This window comes from Pangasianodon hypophthalmus, chromosome 22 (assembly GCF_027358585.1).
Source record: "Pangasianodon hypophthalmus isolate fPanHyp1 chromosome 22, fPanHyp1.pri, whole genome shotgun sequence".
Taxonomy (NCBI): Eukaryota; Metazoa; Chordata; class Actinopteri; order Siluriformes; family Pangasiidae; genus Pangasianodon; species Pangasianodon hypophthalmus.
In genome coordinates, this window is record NC_069731.1 from 11427594 (window position 1) to 11444861 (window position 17268).

Here is a 17268-nt window from a genome sequence, read left to right on the forward strand (position 1 = left end):
GTCCATAAAGACATGGATGACAGAGTCTGGTGTGGATGAACTTGACTGGCCTGCACAGAGTCCTGACCTGAACCCGATAGAACACCTTTGGGATGAATTAGAGCGGAGACTGAGAGCCAGGCCTTCTCGACCAACATCAGTGTGTGACCTCACCAATGTGCTTTTGGAAGAATGGTCAAAAATTCCTATAAACACACTCCTCAACCTTGTGGACAGCCTTCCCAGAAGAGTTGAAGCTGTAATAGCTGCAAAAGGTGGACCGACATCATATTGAACCCTATGGGTTAGGAATGGGATGGCACTTAAGTTCATATGTGAGTCAAGGCAGGTGACCGAATACTTTTGGTAATATAGTGTATATAGGTTGTAGTAGAGGCAGAGAGAACAGCATGTAGAGTTGGAAGCATGGCTTATATGTGGTGCTCAATGTCCTTGTTGAGAAATGGCAGTTTAACCTCAATTAAAAAAGGACTTCAGATTACACTCCTGTTACCTTATACCAGTTCTCACATAACTTGACTTCCAACCTGCTATGAACGTTGGCTATGAGGCATGGAATCAGCTTTGCTGAGCGGATTACTTTTGTTTGAGAACACCTGCTATTGTGGACACTACCTCATTACAATACTTCAACCTTCATCAGATAAGACTATTACTCTCACTGAAACATTCACTGTTTACCACCAGTGGCTAACACTAAACAATTTAATACTGGGTTCGATAGACTGGCTTTTATAAAATCAATAACTGCTTTTGACTTCTGATATGCTTCATTTCTTGTATATTGCTTTGTTTATATTGTTTGTATAATGATGATTTTTTTTGTTTTCTACTCTTTCTATATAAAAGACGATGCTGCTAATTCATACGGCAGTCATACTTTCTATATGTTGAAATGACAACGTAAAATGCTGTAGAACCCCCTTCTTATTCCGTAACTTTTTTTTTGTCAAATAAGTTTTATTGAAAGACAAAGATTTTGAAGATAGATTTGCAATCTTACATATTTTGTCTCTATTTCATGTACAAAGAATACAATCAAAATTAGAAAAGAGAGAGCAAAAAAAAACCAAAAGACAAACAAACAAAGAGCCCCCATCACAAACCATCCCTTACAAGATCTGTTTACATTAAATTGTAAAGTATGATGAAAAAATATTAAGACATTAACAAATGATGCATTAGTCTGTAGGGTTTCCATCAAGGTAACAGAGAAAAGGGTGCCAGATTTTGTCAAACTGCTCAAATTTGCCCTTCAAACAGTACCTAATTTGTTTCAAATGTAAAGTAGAAATCATCTCTCCAAGCCGTAGTTTACATGTAGGAGCCTCCTTTTTATTCCAGAACAAGAGTAGTAACTTCTTGGCTATAGTTAAACTGTATGCAAGCAGTTTGTGTTGTGCTCCTGATAATGAATGCATACGTTCAGAAAATCCCAGAATGAAAAGTGCTGGATCTGGCTGCAGTTGCATCTTAAAAATCTCTGAAAGCACGTCAAAAATCCCTTTCCAATAACTCTGTATCTTGGAGCAGAAAATAAAACTATGGGAAAATTCTATGTAGCTTCTTTTTTTTAATAATGTAGTCTGTGAATGACTTTAAACTGAGTAAGGCAATGTCTAGAATTGATAGAATGTTCTTTAATATCCTTTAAACTCATCTGCCACATTTCCTCAGAAATTTCCACTCCTAGTTCTTTCTCCCATTCTTCCTTGAGAAAACTTGTAGAGAGAGAGGTAAAGGATTGTAGCAAATCATAAATTATAGGTAATGCCTTTTTACTTCCTTTACCCCGATCAAGACACTTATCAATAATTGAGGGTGATATATTATCCAATGAAGGTGTGTGAGCACGTATATAATTCCTAATCTGTAGAAATCTAAAAAATGACTCTTGGGGAATTTAAATTTCTGTTGCAGCTGATTAAAAGATGCCAAAGCCCCATCAGTGAAAAGGTCCCCTATAGTACATACCCCCATTTCTTCCCATTGCACAAAGGTCCCATCCAATCTTGATGAGGTAAAAGATGAATTCTTACCAATACGAGTTAGAAATGAAAGGGACTTTATCTTGAAATGTTCTTTTATCTGTTTCCAGATACGAAGTTTAGTTTGAATTATGATACTACTGTTGAAGGTAGAATGATCCAGAGCTACAGGGGAGAGAATCACCACTCCCGGATTGTATGGATAACACTGATCACGAATTATTTGGAACCAAATTGGCAGAGCATCATGATCATCCATCCACACTGAAATTGGACTTATGTAAGAAGCCCAGTAATAAAGACGAAAGTCTGGAAGTGCCAGACCTCCCTCCTGTTTAGGTTTACAGAGATGTGCCTTTTTAACTCTAGGATTTTTATATTCCCACAAGAATGGAAGAATGATCGAATCTAATTGTTTAAAACCGTAACTGGTTTTGAGTTTAAAAATACACAAGACTAGTTATAGATTGGTGCCCGAACAGGGACTTTACATGTATTGTTTGATGCTTTACCTGGTGTGTGATATGGCAAGCCAGCGTACTGGAGCAGAGGATGAGTACAAACTCAATCTTGATTTTGCTGCTGGACCTTTTGTGACCAGAAGAGAACCCATGCAAGGGCTCATTACTACATTTAGTGAACTGTATATTGACTCAGAAGAGGAAAAGGAAGTAGGTGTGGAGACTGTAGGTGTGGGTGAGAATCTTGAGGAAGTTTCTTTTCCACAGCCACATGAGCCTGGTGAAGGACCAGAATACAATACTTATGCTTCTGTTGTGGGGTTTATAGAGCAGCTGTCAGAGCGATTTACCATCCTAGAAGGCTGTCTTGAAGATTGTGCCAGGAAGGCAAGTGAATGTTCTCAGACAGAAGTCGAAAGCAAATGTAGAACAGTAAAAGAAAGACTGACTTACCAAATAGAAAGGGAGAGTGAAAGAATCCAGAGAAAATTTGAACTCAGCATTCAAGACTTAGGCAAGTCGATGGTAGAATGTTTGAAGAGACATGATACCCAGATTGACAAGTTAAAACCCATTATTCCAATTATATCAACCCCAATAAATCCTCCTCAAAGCTCATTTATTCATCTATCAGTTTCTAAGGTCAGGAACCAAACCTACAATGTCCAGCAAATAACACTCACCTATTTCTGAAAATACTCCAACAGTTCCATATCAACCAACTGTAAAAGTAGAGTTCCCACATTCTCACAAAGAGGATGATCCACTTTCATTCATTGAGCAGTGTGAAGAGTATTTGACCATCTGACCTCTTTGTTACTATGAAATACTAGCTTCCTTTACAACAGTATTGAAGGATACTGCAAATGACTGGTGGTTAGCTGAAAAAAGAAATGTCCAGATGTGGAGGCAATTCAAAGAAGTCTTTTTTTTGTTCCTTTTTGAGTGATGATTATTAGGATGAAGCTACTCAAAAGCTTTTAGAAAGGAAACAAGGTGCATGAGAGAGCATACGGGACTTTGCTTTCCATTACTGAGTCCTCTGTCTGATATGGAAAAAGGATATGCCTGAGAGGGAAATCTCGCAAGCCATTCTTAGAAACTGTAACCCTTGACTCGCCAGCTTACTTCAAGGAACAGTGCAAGATGTTGGTGAACTGGTGAGGATTGGCACACAAATAGAAAGAAATTTTGATGAAGCAAAAAGGTTTGGAACAATGCCAGTGTGGAATTACAGAAGAAGAAATGCTAATCTGGCCCAGATCCAGTCCCTAAAACAACACATGCTAACACCCGAGTAGTGCAGACTATCCAAAAACCCATGAAATCAGATCTCAAAGCAGTTACATTACCTATGATACACTTTATTGCCAAAAGTTTTGGGACACCTCTCCAAATCATTGAATTCAGGTGTTCCAATCACTTCCATGGCCACAGGTGTATAAAATCAAGCACCTAGGCATGCATACTGCTTCTACAAACATTTGTGAAAGAATGGGTCGCTCTCAGGAGCTCAGTGAATTCAAGCGTGGTACCGTGATAGGTTGCCACCTGTGCAATAAGTCCATTTGTGAAATTTCCTCACTACTAAATATTCCACAGTCAACTGTTAGTGGTATAATAACAAAGTGGAAGCAATTGGGAACAACAGCTACTCAGCCACAAAGCGGTAGGCCACGTAAAATCACAGAGCGGGGTCAGCGCGTGCTGAGGCGCACAGTGTGCAGAGATCGCCAACTTTCTGCAGAGTCAATAGCTACAGATCTCCAAACTTTGTGCGGCGTTCAGATTAGCTCAAGAACAGTGTGTAGAGAGCGTCGTGGAATTGGTTTCCGTGGCCGAGCAGCTGCATCCAAGCCTTACATCGCCAAGTACAATGCAAAGCGTTGGATGCAGTGGTGTAAAGCACACCGCCACTGGACTCTAGAGCAGTGGAGACATGTTCTCTGGAGTGATGAATCACGCTTCTCTGTCTGGCAATCCGATGCACAAGTCTGGGTTTGGCGGTTGCCAGGAGAACGGTACTTGCCTGACTGCATTGTGCCAAGTGTAAAGTTTGGTGGAGGGGGGATTATGGTGTGGAGTTGTTTTTCAGGGGTTGAGCTTGGCCCCTTAGTTCCAGTGAAAGGAACTCTTAATGCTTTCATTCTCCCAACTTTGTGGGAACAGTTTGGTGATGGTCCCTTCCTGTTCCAACATGACTGCGCACCAGTGCACAAAGCAAGGTCCATAAAGACATGGATGAGCGAGTTTGGTGTGGAGGAACTTGACTGGCCTGCACAGAGTCCTGACCTGAACCTGATAGAACACCTTTGGGATGAATTAGAGTGGATACTGTGAACCAGGCCTTCTCGTCCAACATCAGTGCCTGACCTCACAAATGCGCTTTTAGAATGGTCAAAAATTCCCATAAACACACTCCTAAACCTTGTGGAAAGCCTTCCCAGAAGAGTTGAAGCTGTTATAGCTGCAAAGGGTGGGCCAACTCCATATTAAACCCTATGGATTAAGAATGGGATGTCATTAAAGTTCATGTTCATGTAAAGGCAGACGTCCCAAATCTTTTGGCAATATAGAATACTTTGTGGTAGATACTTCCAGGCCAGGGTTGATACTTTAAGAATACTCTCTTTGATTCAAGAGTCCAGCTGGAATCAATTGAAACATCAAGAGCAGTGGAAATCAAGTAAGGTGTAAACCTTCCTGTTAGCCAGTGGGAAAATGCAGTCTGCCATGAGGAGATCTGACTGGGATTGATAACTTCAGGGGCAAAGACTCTGTTTGACATTATATGTGATGAACGACATAGATCTGACAGTCCCAATAATTCTAGGGATGAATTTCTTGATATCTTCAGGGATCGTCTTTGATTCCAGAAAGGTACAGTATAGCTTACCTTCCAAGGATGACGATGGTCGTGACGAGGTCTTTCCACTCTTGTCCCATGAGTCTTCTCCTAGTCCTCCGTTGCATTTTTATCTTGCCATACCTCTCCCAGAAGGGTCCTTCAAAACATTTCAAGGTTAATTGGTGAATAGATTGTAAACAGACACTACAGAACAATTTAAAATGCTGCTAGAGAATTTGTTGAGAGATTGGCCATCTGTATGCACTCACGAAATAGGTCATTCCAACGTAATTAGGCATTGTATCATAACCACAGATGAAGTACCTGTAAAGAGAAGAGCATAAGGAGTGTCAGTGGAGAAACAGCAGTTTCTTGACAAAAAGATTAAAGATTTGCTGAACAAGAATATCATTCATCCTTCAGTCTCACCATGGGCTTCACCCATTGTCATTGTGCCCCTGTATGTTGTTTATCATGGGCTTAATGCAAAAATGCACTTGGATGGGTATCCTATGCCCCAGATCCAAGGTATCCTGGAGTCTTTGCATGGAGCTGTGGTGTTTAGTATGTTATATCATAAGAGTGGGTCCTGGCAAGTTGAAATGGAGCCTGAAAACAAAGACTGAGTTTGTGACTTCTGCTGGCCTATTTGAATTGCTTCGTCTTCCATTTGGTCTCAAAAATGAAGCTGCCTGAATTCAATGACTAATCGAATGTGTGCTCAAAGGCTTGTGGACTTAAGGAAAATGTCGCATTGTGATATATTCAGACTACAAAGGTCTCTTACCTGCTTAGGCCATGTTGTGTCTAGTGAAGGAGTCAAGACGAATCTGGTCAAAGTAGTAGCGGGGTGCAATTTTCCAATGCCACAATCTCTCAAAGATGTTCAACTTTTCTTGGGTCTGGCAGGCTGGTACCACTGGTTTATTCTGGGTTTCTTAGAGAAAGCCACCCCTCTTCATGCTTTGAATCAGAAAGAACATGAACATGGACTAAAGCCTGTAAAGATGCTTTTGAGGTGATCAAACATGACTTAACCAAAGCTCCAGTCTTGATTCCTCCAGATTTTAGCAAGTCCTTCAAGGTGCAAACTGATGCTAGCGAGGTTGGCCTGGGAGCAATCTTGTCTCAGGAAAATGAGGAGAGGAACATGTGATTACCTATATATCCAGACTGCTTCTTGGAGCAGAAAAGGCATATTCAGTGTTACAGAAAGAATATCTTGCAGTTTTGGTGGCCATTGAAAAGTGGAGACCTTATTTAGAGGGCAGACCCATTGAGGTAGTTACTGACCATGCTGCACTGACCTGAGGTTTTCCAACACTCCAAACCAGCATTAAGGCTGATAGGTTGGACTATTCGACTTCAGGGAAGTCAGACTATTGTGGAGCCTGAAAAAACATCATCACCAAATATGATAGCCCTTGTCAAAGCTACTAGTCCATCTGTATGTCCGACTAGCCTACCTGTGGACTGGACCGACATTTCTATGACACAGAAAATGGACCCAGAAGTTCAGGAATTATGCCAGAAAGCCACGTCTCAAACAGTTCCCGATCCATCTAGAATACATTATGTTGTCGAGAGTGTTTTTTTTTTTCCGCAGTGTACCGGATGGTCAGAAATGACAGAAACTACAGTTCGTTATACCTACTTGTCTGCAAGGAGAGTTCCTAAAATATGCCCCTGAAAACCTTTTAAGTGGTCACCATGGTCATCTAAAAACACTACTGAGGCTGTTGGAAGTTGCTTATTGACCAAGTTTATGATCGGATGTATGAAAATATTGTAAAGAATGTCAAGTATGCTAAAGGTATAAACCATCTGTCTCAAAGTTGTCAGAGTACTTGCAGTCAACACCTGTCACAAAGCCTAGGTACATGCTTGAGGTAGATTTAATGGGCCTTTGGTTAAATGAGCACCTTTTAGTTGTGGTAGACTTCTGCTCCAAATGGGTTGAACTGTTCACCTTGTGAGTCGCCAAGGTACCTCAAGTAGCTCACATTCTACTGGAGGAAATATTGCATAAGGTGGATACACAGGTCTACCTTGTGTCTGACAGAGGGACTCAGTTTACATCATACCTCATTAATCTCATCTGTAAACAATGGGGAGTTATTCAGTTATTGATAACTAACCACCGCTTATCACCCACAAACTAACCTTACAGAACGCATAAACAGACACGCAAAACCATGATAGCCTCAAATATGGGTGATCCATCACCAACACAGGGATGGATGGTTGGCTGAATTTAGGGTTGCCGTTAATAGAACCTGGCAATAATTTTGCTCAACCCTAATAGTTTCTAGTTTCATTATCAATTTATTTACAGATACTTAGCCCTCCCATTTAATATCATGATTAGCCTTCACTACAGTATAGACAGCAGATTGTTAGGACCAATATGATGTGTATATGTATACAGGAATCATACAGAGCATCGTGAGCATTTTTAACACAGATTAATATCACAGTGAATGATCTATGGTTTTCCTACCCCTGTTGATACTGAAAAACACATTAAAATGAGCTGTTACACTGCTCTTTGCTGGAAAAACAATCATCAGTCTTCAGCTCTCAACCTCATGAAGCTCCTTTTTTTGCTATTTTGTAAAGACAGAAATATAATCAGATGAAATTGTGATAAAATGAATATGTTAATATGTTCAGGTTAAGCTAGTGTTATGTGTGCAATGTCATTTTAAGTAGACTCTAAATCCTTATTTGATATTGATCAACCATAAAGTTTTATAGTTGTTTATGTGTATATGCGATTGTGTGTTTTATGAGCCTTCAGAGCCTTGTCTTGTCAATGCAGAACTCCCGTGCATACTCCAACCTGGCCTATTTAATTAGGGATAAATTGATGATATGATTAAATATTACCTACACTCAGCCTAGTACACAGACAGCCTGAGTCTGACAAGCTTACTGAATGTGTGTGTGTGTGAGAGAGAGAGAAGAAAAGTGATGCCCCATTTTCCACCCACATGTTTAGGGAACCAGCTCATGATTCTACGAGATTAGGAGCCTAAACCGTTAAGAAATCAGATAATAACAAGGATGGAGGGATTTTACAGGATGATGAATACCTATTTGATTCCTTTTAGCTATTTATGTACAGTCATGGGAAAAGTAAAAAATACTACACAGTGAAAGTACAACCTCGTTCAATTCTATATTTTTATTTATCAGGGCCTAAATAACAATTCTATAAACAAACAAATAAACTCAGATGACAAAAAAAACCACAATTGATTTTAATATGTAGTCATTTTATCCCAAAAAGTAAACCAACATTCAGAAACCAGGTGGGAAAAAATAAGTACACCCTATAATTCAGTAACATGTACAACCACCTTTAGAAACAATTAATTGAAGTAAACATAATTTGTAGGAGTTTATCAGTCTCTCACATTATTTTGGAGAAATTTTGGACCACTCTTCTTTACAACATTGCTTTAGTTCATTGATGTATGAAGGCATTTGATTATGCACAGCTCTCTTAAGATCCCACCACAGCATTTCAGTGGGGCTGAGGTGTGGACTTTGACTTTCCAACACCTTCACTTTTGTCTTCTTTATTGTTGGTCTACTTGGGATCATTGTCCTGTTGCAAGACCCAATTTCAGCCCAGCTTAAGCTGCTGGACAGGTGGCCTCATATTTGTCTCAAGACTATTCTGGTATAAAGTGGAGTTCTTTTTCTCAATGACTGCAAGTTTCCAATTGCTGTGGCTGCAAAACAAGCCCAAATCATCACCCCTCCACCACCATGCTTGACAGTTGGTATGAGGTGTTTTTAGTGATACGCTGTGTTTGGTTTTCACCAAACATCGTGCTGTGTATGATGACCAAACATCTCCCCCTTGGTCTCATCGGTCCAGAAGATATTGCTCCAGAACTTTTGTGGTTTGTTCAGATACAGTTTTGCAAACCTAAGTCGTGCTCCATATTCTTTTCGGAGAGAGGAACTTTATCCTAGCCACCCTTCCCTGAATGCCATACTTGTTCAGTCTTTTTCTTAGTATGCTGTCATGAAGGTAAGCATTTCATGTGCTTACAGAGTCCTGTAAGTTACATGATGTAGTGCTTGGGGATTTCTTATATCTTTGAGCATTAATCGGTCTGTTCTTGGACTGAATTTGCTGGGACCCCTACTCCTGGGAAGATTGGCAACTGTCTTGAAGGCTCTCCGTTTGTAAACAATTCTTCTCACTGTAGAATGGTGAATTTCAAATTGTCTGGAGATGGCCTTATAACCCTTCCCAGATTCATGAGCAGCAACAATTGCTTCTCTAAGGTGATGTTCTTTCTTCTTGGCATTATGTATACACACATCTGAGTGGTCCAGAACACCAAACTGCCAAGAGTTCGGCTTTTATAGAGATACAGAGTCACACTTCTTGATGAATATCTAATCTTCTGCATGTCATTAGCAACATCTGGCTGCTAATTACTCTCTTAATGATTGTGGAAATAGGAAGGGTGTACTTATTTTTCTACCTAGTTTCGGAATGTTTTTTTTTTTTATTACATATTGAAATCTGTTGTGTTTTTTATGTTGTCACCTGAGTTTATTTGTTTGTTTATAGAAGATGGTGAGGACCACACAATTATTACTTAGGCTCTGATAAACAAAAACATAGAATTGAAGGAGAGTGTACTTTCTTTTTCCCATGACTGCATGTACAGACAGGTCCATAAGTATTTGTACAGTGACAATTTTCATAATTTTCCCTCAGTACATCACAACAATGGATTTGAAATGAAACAATCAAGGTGTGATTGAAGTGTAAACTTTCATCTTTAATTCAAGGAGTTTAACAGAATTATTACATTAACCATTTAGGAATTACAGCCATTTTTACAGAGTCCCTCCATTTTCACGGCCTCAAAAGTAATTGGACAATTGACTGATAAGCAGTTTCATGGCCAGTTGTGGCCTGTTTCTTCATTATTTCACAACAAATTAAGGAGCTAAAAGGTCTGGAGTTGATTCCAAGCATTGAATTTGCATTTGGTAGCTGTTCATGGGAACTCTCAATATGCAGTCCAAAGAGGTGTTGATGCAAATGAAGGAGGCCATCATTAGGCTAAAAAAAAAAACCCAGACCTATCAGATAGATAGGAAAAGGAAAGGAAAGGCTCTTGATCCAAAGCATACCACATCATCTGTCACATGGTGGAAGAAGTGTTACGGCATGGGCATGTATGGCTGCCAATGGTACTGCTGTTTATTGATTTCATTTACTGAAGACAAAACTGAAGGCAGAAAAGAGCCACAAACATGCAGCAGTTGAAGCCAGCTGAAGTAAAGGCTTCTCAAAGAATTTCAAGCGAGGAATGTTCTTAAATGGCTGAGCATTTGGTGATGTCCATGGGTTCTAGACTTCACGTAATCATTGACATACATTCCAAGTATTAAAAATAATTTAAATGTTTATGATTATGTTCGTTTGTCCAATTACTTTTGAACCTGTGAAAATGGAGAGACTCTGTAAAAGTTGGCTGTAATGCCAGATACTTATGGACCTGACTGTATGTAATATGTGGCTGAGTTTTTAGCATTTGGCATTAGCAGTGTAGCTTTGTTGTCTGTGTTTGTTTTATAATCTCAGTGGAGACCAAATGTCCCTACATGTATAGGAATAGTTTTCACCTTGACCTTGACAGCATTTATTTAAAAAGTTAATATAGCCAAAACGTTTCCTTCTGGTTACTGAGGTTAAGGTTAGATTTAAATGTATATATTGCATTTTAATAATTATGTGAGTGGTCCTTACAGTGACAGTAAGAAAAATGTGTGTGTGTGTGCACGAAGAGAGATGTAGCATGTGTGCACTCATACTCACATGCACATAGCATGTGAGCATGTGTGCACTCATACTCACATGCACATAGCATGTGAGGGTGACTGGGTGTGTGAGACAGAAGAATGTGTGACAGGGACAGAAGGGGAAAAGAAAAAAACAGCTTCCTTGTCTGTGTGCTGTACCTTTCTCCTGTTTTAATTTTTCATTCCTTACAGCATTGATTATTCCACATGACTTCCACTGTGCTTTCCACTTTCTCCTTCAGATACTCTCTCTCTCTCTCTTACATGCACACTCACACACATTTTTTGCTCCTGTCCTTGTCCACTCTATTCAATTATCCTACTTACTATATTTGTCTTTTTCCTGTCACTCTCATTCCCTGTCTTCCTCGGTCTCCATCAGCTTTCTTCCTCCTCCTCTCTCTCTTTTTTCTTCCTGTCTTTGTCTGTGTGTATATTAACCTTTTTTCCCCTGATTCACTATCTCTTTTTCTCACTTTCCACATTTTTCCCCCTAGGTCCCTATCCAATTTTATATTTTCTGTCCCTCATTATTTCTCTCTCTATTCCTATCTCTGTCATCCCTTGTGTCCCTCTGTCTCTGCTCACTCTTTCCCCATCTTGTGTTCTCTTTCTCTGTATCACCCTCTGTGTCTTTCTGTATCTCTTGCTTTCTCCTTGTCTTCCTCTCCAATTCTCTGTCTCTTCTTCATTTTCCCCCTCCATCTCATGCCATTTCTTTTCCTTTTACCCCTCTGTCTCTCTCCACCCCCTCTTAACCTTACTATCTTTTCTCTCTCGCTCTTTCACTGCCCCTCTCAATCTCATCTTTTCTGTCTCTCTGTCTTTATATCTCTATCCACTCATATCTCACTTCTCTGTCTCCCCTTTCTAAACACTTCCTACTCTCCATCCACTCTCTCATTTGCTCCCTCCCTTCCTATTTCTCTGTGTAGTGATTTGAAGCATGAGCTGGAGGAGGAGGGCGCACGCTGTCTGCTGCTGGCCAAGCAGCGTGGCTTTAACGAGCAGTGCTGCATTCGCTGCTGTGGGCCATTCAGCTTCTTTCTCAAGCCGCGCCGTGTCTGTCTTGACTGTCGTTTCAACATCTGCAAAGCCTGCTGCTCCTACAGCCAGCACGAGAATGGCTATGTCTGTGCCTTTTGCCAAAAGAGCAGGTCAGTAACCCAGCACCCACACTATCTCTCTCTCTGTCTCTCTCTCCCTCTCTCTCTCTCCCCCTCTCTCACACATTCTCTCACACACACACACATACACACACCATATGGTCATGTGCATGCACCTGCAGAAACTCAAAGACATTGTTTCTTGTTGTTCAGTTTGACTATATGGGGGTGTGAAGGAGCAGTAGACATCAGGGGTTAGAGAAAGAGGGGATACATATGAGCGTCTTATTCAAGGTGGTTCTATAAACAAAGAGACAGACATGGCATGTTGGTTTGCACAGACACCAGGAAACAAGCACAAACACACACATTTGCACATACACCTGCATCTACAGAGCAAGATGTAAAAGATGTGCACAGAACTACATGAGTACACTCATACAGGGTTTTGCACATTATATGTGTGACCTGAGGGGCTTCTTCAGATGAAGAAGAGAGAATAGAGGACTCCTGCATGTGATTGATAGAGGAGGGAATAGAGAGGCATGAGCAGATAAAGGGAGGGGTGCATTGACACAGCTCCCTGGGTTACCAGACAAATGCTTTTCAGACACTGAGAATCATGGAAGCACAGAGAGAGAGAATGAGAGCGAGAGAATATACATATACAGAGAATATATATATACAGTACTGTGCAAAAGTCTTAGGCACATGCAAAAAAATGCTATAGAGCAAAGATGCCTTCAGAAATAATGAAACTAAATGTTTCTACGTTTTAAAAAAACTATAAAGAGCAGTAAACAGTAACAAATGAAACAAAGTCAATATTTGGTGTGACGATCCTTCGCTTTAAAAAAATAGTAGTCTCAGGTACAGTGTTTGCAGTTTTATAAGGAAATTAGCTGTAAGTTTTACTGAGCATCTTGCAGAACCAGCCACAGTTCTTCTGGAGACTTTGACTGTCACACTTGCTTCTTATTTTTGCAGCAAAACCCAGCAGCCTTCATTATGTTTTTTTTTTTTTTTTAGTCTGAAAAGTGGTCTCTTATGTAATATGCTGCTTTCTTTACTGACATACAAACATTTTTCTGTAACATTTAATTTTGTGCTGGAAAACTAATGTTTGGAATTCTAAAATGTTTTTGTACTGAATCAATAATGTAGAAGTCATAAAATAAAAATCTATAACAAAGTTTGTACTAAAAAAAAATAGGGTGCCTAAGACTGTTGCACAATACTGTGTATCTATCTATCTATCTATCTATCTATCTTGGTCTTGAAGCAGTCAGTTTTAATGGTGTTAGTGGTTGGCATTTCGATTTTGTAGTCAGGTATGTGGACATATACTTGGACATATAGGAAACAAAGACAATAGATTATGGCATATTCTGATGAAAAATAATAATAAAATTTTGCTTAATAGAAGCCTTACATTTTCCTTTATAAGCTAAATGACAAAAACTAGGAAGCTAATTGAATAAATTAAATAACCATCCAAGCATAATAATTAATTAATTAGTCGAAAAAGATAGTTATAGTAGTGCACTTATTTAGAGTAAATTTAAATAGAATCGAATCAGAATGTTCTAATGTGCTAAACTAAAAAATCCTGTTTCTCTGAAAACTTTGTGTACTACACTGAACTTTGATTCCATCTACTAGTATTACTGGAATATGCATACATATGTGTTATATACCCAAATATTACCGCATATTTGAATGTATCCAGCAATGATTCCTGCCATCTGTGTGTGACAGAATTCCAGCAGAGTTGGTACCCACTGCACACCCACTAATCTGATAACTTAAGCGTGGCTTTAAATGAGGCATCTCAGAGTGGCATGAATTCTTTTACCCAAGAATGTGATGTGAGCCAAGAATAAGAACAACGGTAGCATTGAAAACATATATAAAAAGTGTGCAGTAGGCAGACAATCTCACTCAGAGTGTCTTGGTTACATGATATTACCTTAGCTTTAGTCTAAAGTAAACATAAAGTATTTGTGCATTTGATCTACTGAGAATTCAAAATGTACCAGTCCTTTTTTGCCAGTGTTTCCTCAAAATATTGTTTTGTTACTGAAGGTTTTCTGGGGTGATTGTATATTTATGTAGATATTTATGCTTTGTGCATAGTTCAGTGGAAAAGGATACTATCTGGTTAAAAGAGTCAAAAGGTTCCCCATTGGTTAAAGTTAGTGCTAGATTTAGCTACAGGTATAGCATTAATTAGCTGCATTAATAATTGTCAATGAAAGGTCCTCACAAGGGTAGTAAGACAAGTGTGTGTGTGTGTGTGTGTGTGTGTGTGTGTGTAGGTATGTTTATGGCTTCTGTGCTGACTCAGACTTTACAGAACAGACTCTCACATGTACAGAGTGTTGGCGCCTTCTGTTAAGTGACCCACCTGACATGTTCATTTTTGTGTAAGAGTGTGTATGTTTGTATGTTTCAATTTCACTGTACAAACACAGATGGCCAAATTGTGGTGGATTAAAGACATCACTATTTTTAGGCTATTAAACAACAGCAACAATGAAGAAAAAAATAAATTAAATGTTTAAAAAAATAAAACTGTGTATCATATTACACTATTTAAGGATGTACCACGTCTTGTGTGTATAACCTGGCAGCTGAGACCATGTAGTGAGGAAGCTTATTAAAGAGTTGTCCATATAGCGCAACGACTAGCCTTCCATGGATGGAGGATGACTGGCCTGTTAGCTGACGTGGGCTGCTCTAAACTGGCTGAGGGAGATTGGATAGTAATGCATAACCCGCAGCACAAACTGTACTCATGATGGAATTCACTCTGCCACACTACGATGATTGAATTTGCATTTTATTTAGTTTTAAAGGACAACATAAATAATTGCAGGAGGGAACAAACATGAGTGGGATTAAAAAAACAGTTCCATGCACACCTTTACAATTACATCAATCTGATAATGTTCTGATAGTGTGTGTGCATGCATGGGTTTGTCTCAGGAATGTGTGTGAGCAGCTAGACTAGACAGTGCCATAGCAATTAAAGAGGAACAATCTATTAAAATGGTTTTAAATCCATGTTTTAATACTGCTTTTCATTTTATTCTATTTCAGTTTACTATAAATAAATGCACTACTATAACTCTTCTGTTCTCAAACACACACACACACACACACACACACACACATTACACTCCCATGTAGAAGTTTGTTGCTTGACCCCTAAAAACATACAGTTACAATATGCACCTCCAGTGCTTGACCCCTAAAAACATACAGTTACAATATGCACCTCCAAATATTGATAGGAAGTGCTAGAGGTGGATTTGGCAGCTGTACTGATATGGCTGAAAATAGAAGTTTTTGGCGATGGACTCAGATGTGATAGTTTGTTTAATTTGACCATAATAACATAATAACACCAAATGTCATTACATTGCACTTGAAATATTGCCATGTTTTGAACTGTCTTTTTACAGGATACATGCCCATTTCAATGTCTTGGAATTCTACATTATTGTAAATAAGGAAAATATATACACAGTTTATTTTTTTAACCTAGAAAACATCAATTATTAAAAAAAGGTTTGTAAAATATATATACAGTCAGGTCTGGAAGTATTTGGACAATGACAGAGTTTTTGTCATTTTGCCTTTATACACCACCGCAATGGATTTGAAATAAAACCATCAAGATGTGATTGAAGTGTAGACTTTCAGCTTTATTTTAAGAGGTTCCACAAAAATACCATTTACCATTTAGGAATTACAGCCATTTTCAACAAAGTACCTCCATTTTCAGTGGCTCAAAGGTATTTGGACAAAGTGACATAATTGTAAATATAGCCATAATTTTAATACTTGGATGAAAATCCTTTGCAGTCAATGACTGCCTGAAATCTGGAGCCCATGTTCTCAAAACTCAAATTCTGAGTTTCCTCCCTGGAGATGCTTTGCCAGGCCTTCACTGCAGCTGCCTTCAGTTGCTGCTTGTTTGTGGGTCTTTCTGCCTTCAGTCTTGTCTTCATTAAGTGAAAAGCATGCTCTGTTGGGTTGAGATCAGGCGACAGGCAAAGTCTTATCTGGCTTTCCTGTTCTTGAATGTTACCAGTGGTTTGCATCTTGTTGTAAACCCTCTGTATTTACATTCATGAAGGCGTCTCTTGATTGTAGATTTTGACAGTGATATGCCTACCTTCTCCCGAGGATTCTTGACTTCTGTTGATGTTGTGAAGGGGTTTTTCTTCACCAAGGAAAGGATTCTGCAATCATCCACTTTAGTTGTCTTCTGTGGTCTTCCAGGCCTTTCGATGTTTTTGAGCTCACCAGGGCTTGCTTTCTTTTTAAGAATGTACCCAACTGTTGATTTGGCCACACCTAAGGTTTTTGCTGTCTCTCTTATAGATTTATGTTGTTTTTTCAGCTTAATGATGGCCTCCTTCACTTGCATTGAGATCTCCTTGGACTTCATACTGGTAGCTCCAGGCAAACAGTTGCCAAATGCCAACTCAATACCTGATATCAACTCCAGACCTTTTATCTGCTTCATTTGTCTTGAAGTAACGAGGGAATGGACCGCCGCTGGTCAGTTAACTTCTTGTGAGTCACTTTGTCCAAATACCTTTGAGCCCCTGAAAATGGAGGTAATTTGCTTAAAATGGCTGTAATTCCTAAATGTTAAATGCCATATTTTTGTGGAACCTCTTAAAGTAAAGCTGAAAGTCTACACTTCGATCACATCTTGATTGTTTTCTTTCAAATCCATTGTGGTGGTGTATAAAGGCAAAATCACAAAAACTCATTGTCATTGTCCAAATACTTCCAGACCTGACTTTGTGTGTATGTATATATGTGTGTTTGTGTGTGTGACTCCAAAAAAATCTGTGAGGAAGAAGGCTGACTTGTGCTGATTTGTGCATGTCTGAGAGAAGCTGGCCACTGTATTTTTTTCAAACTGGCCACTGTATTTTTTTCCAAACTGCTGCTCATTCAGCACATCATAGAGCAGCTGCATGTAATTGGAAGAAAGAACTAAC

The 17268-nt window shown here is 39.3% G+C and overlaps 1 protein-coding gene across 3 annotated transcripts in view; it reads left to right on the plus strand.

Moving 5' to 3' along the window:
• The window catches only part of myripb (myosin VIIA and Rab interacting protein b), a 205044-nt gene that overhangs the window by 61979 nt on the left and 125797 nt on the right, over nt 1–17268 (plus strand). For all 3 annotated transcript variants that reach the window (XM_053227864.1, XM_053227865.1, XM_026938117.3), the window contains exon 3: nt 12074–12295. In XM_053227864.1, the coding sequence (XP_053083839.1) occupies nt 12074–12295 (222 nt within the window). The remainder of the gene's footprint in view (nt 1–12073; nt 12296–17268) is intronic.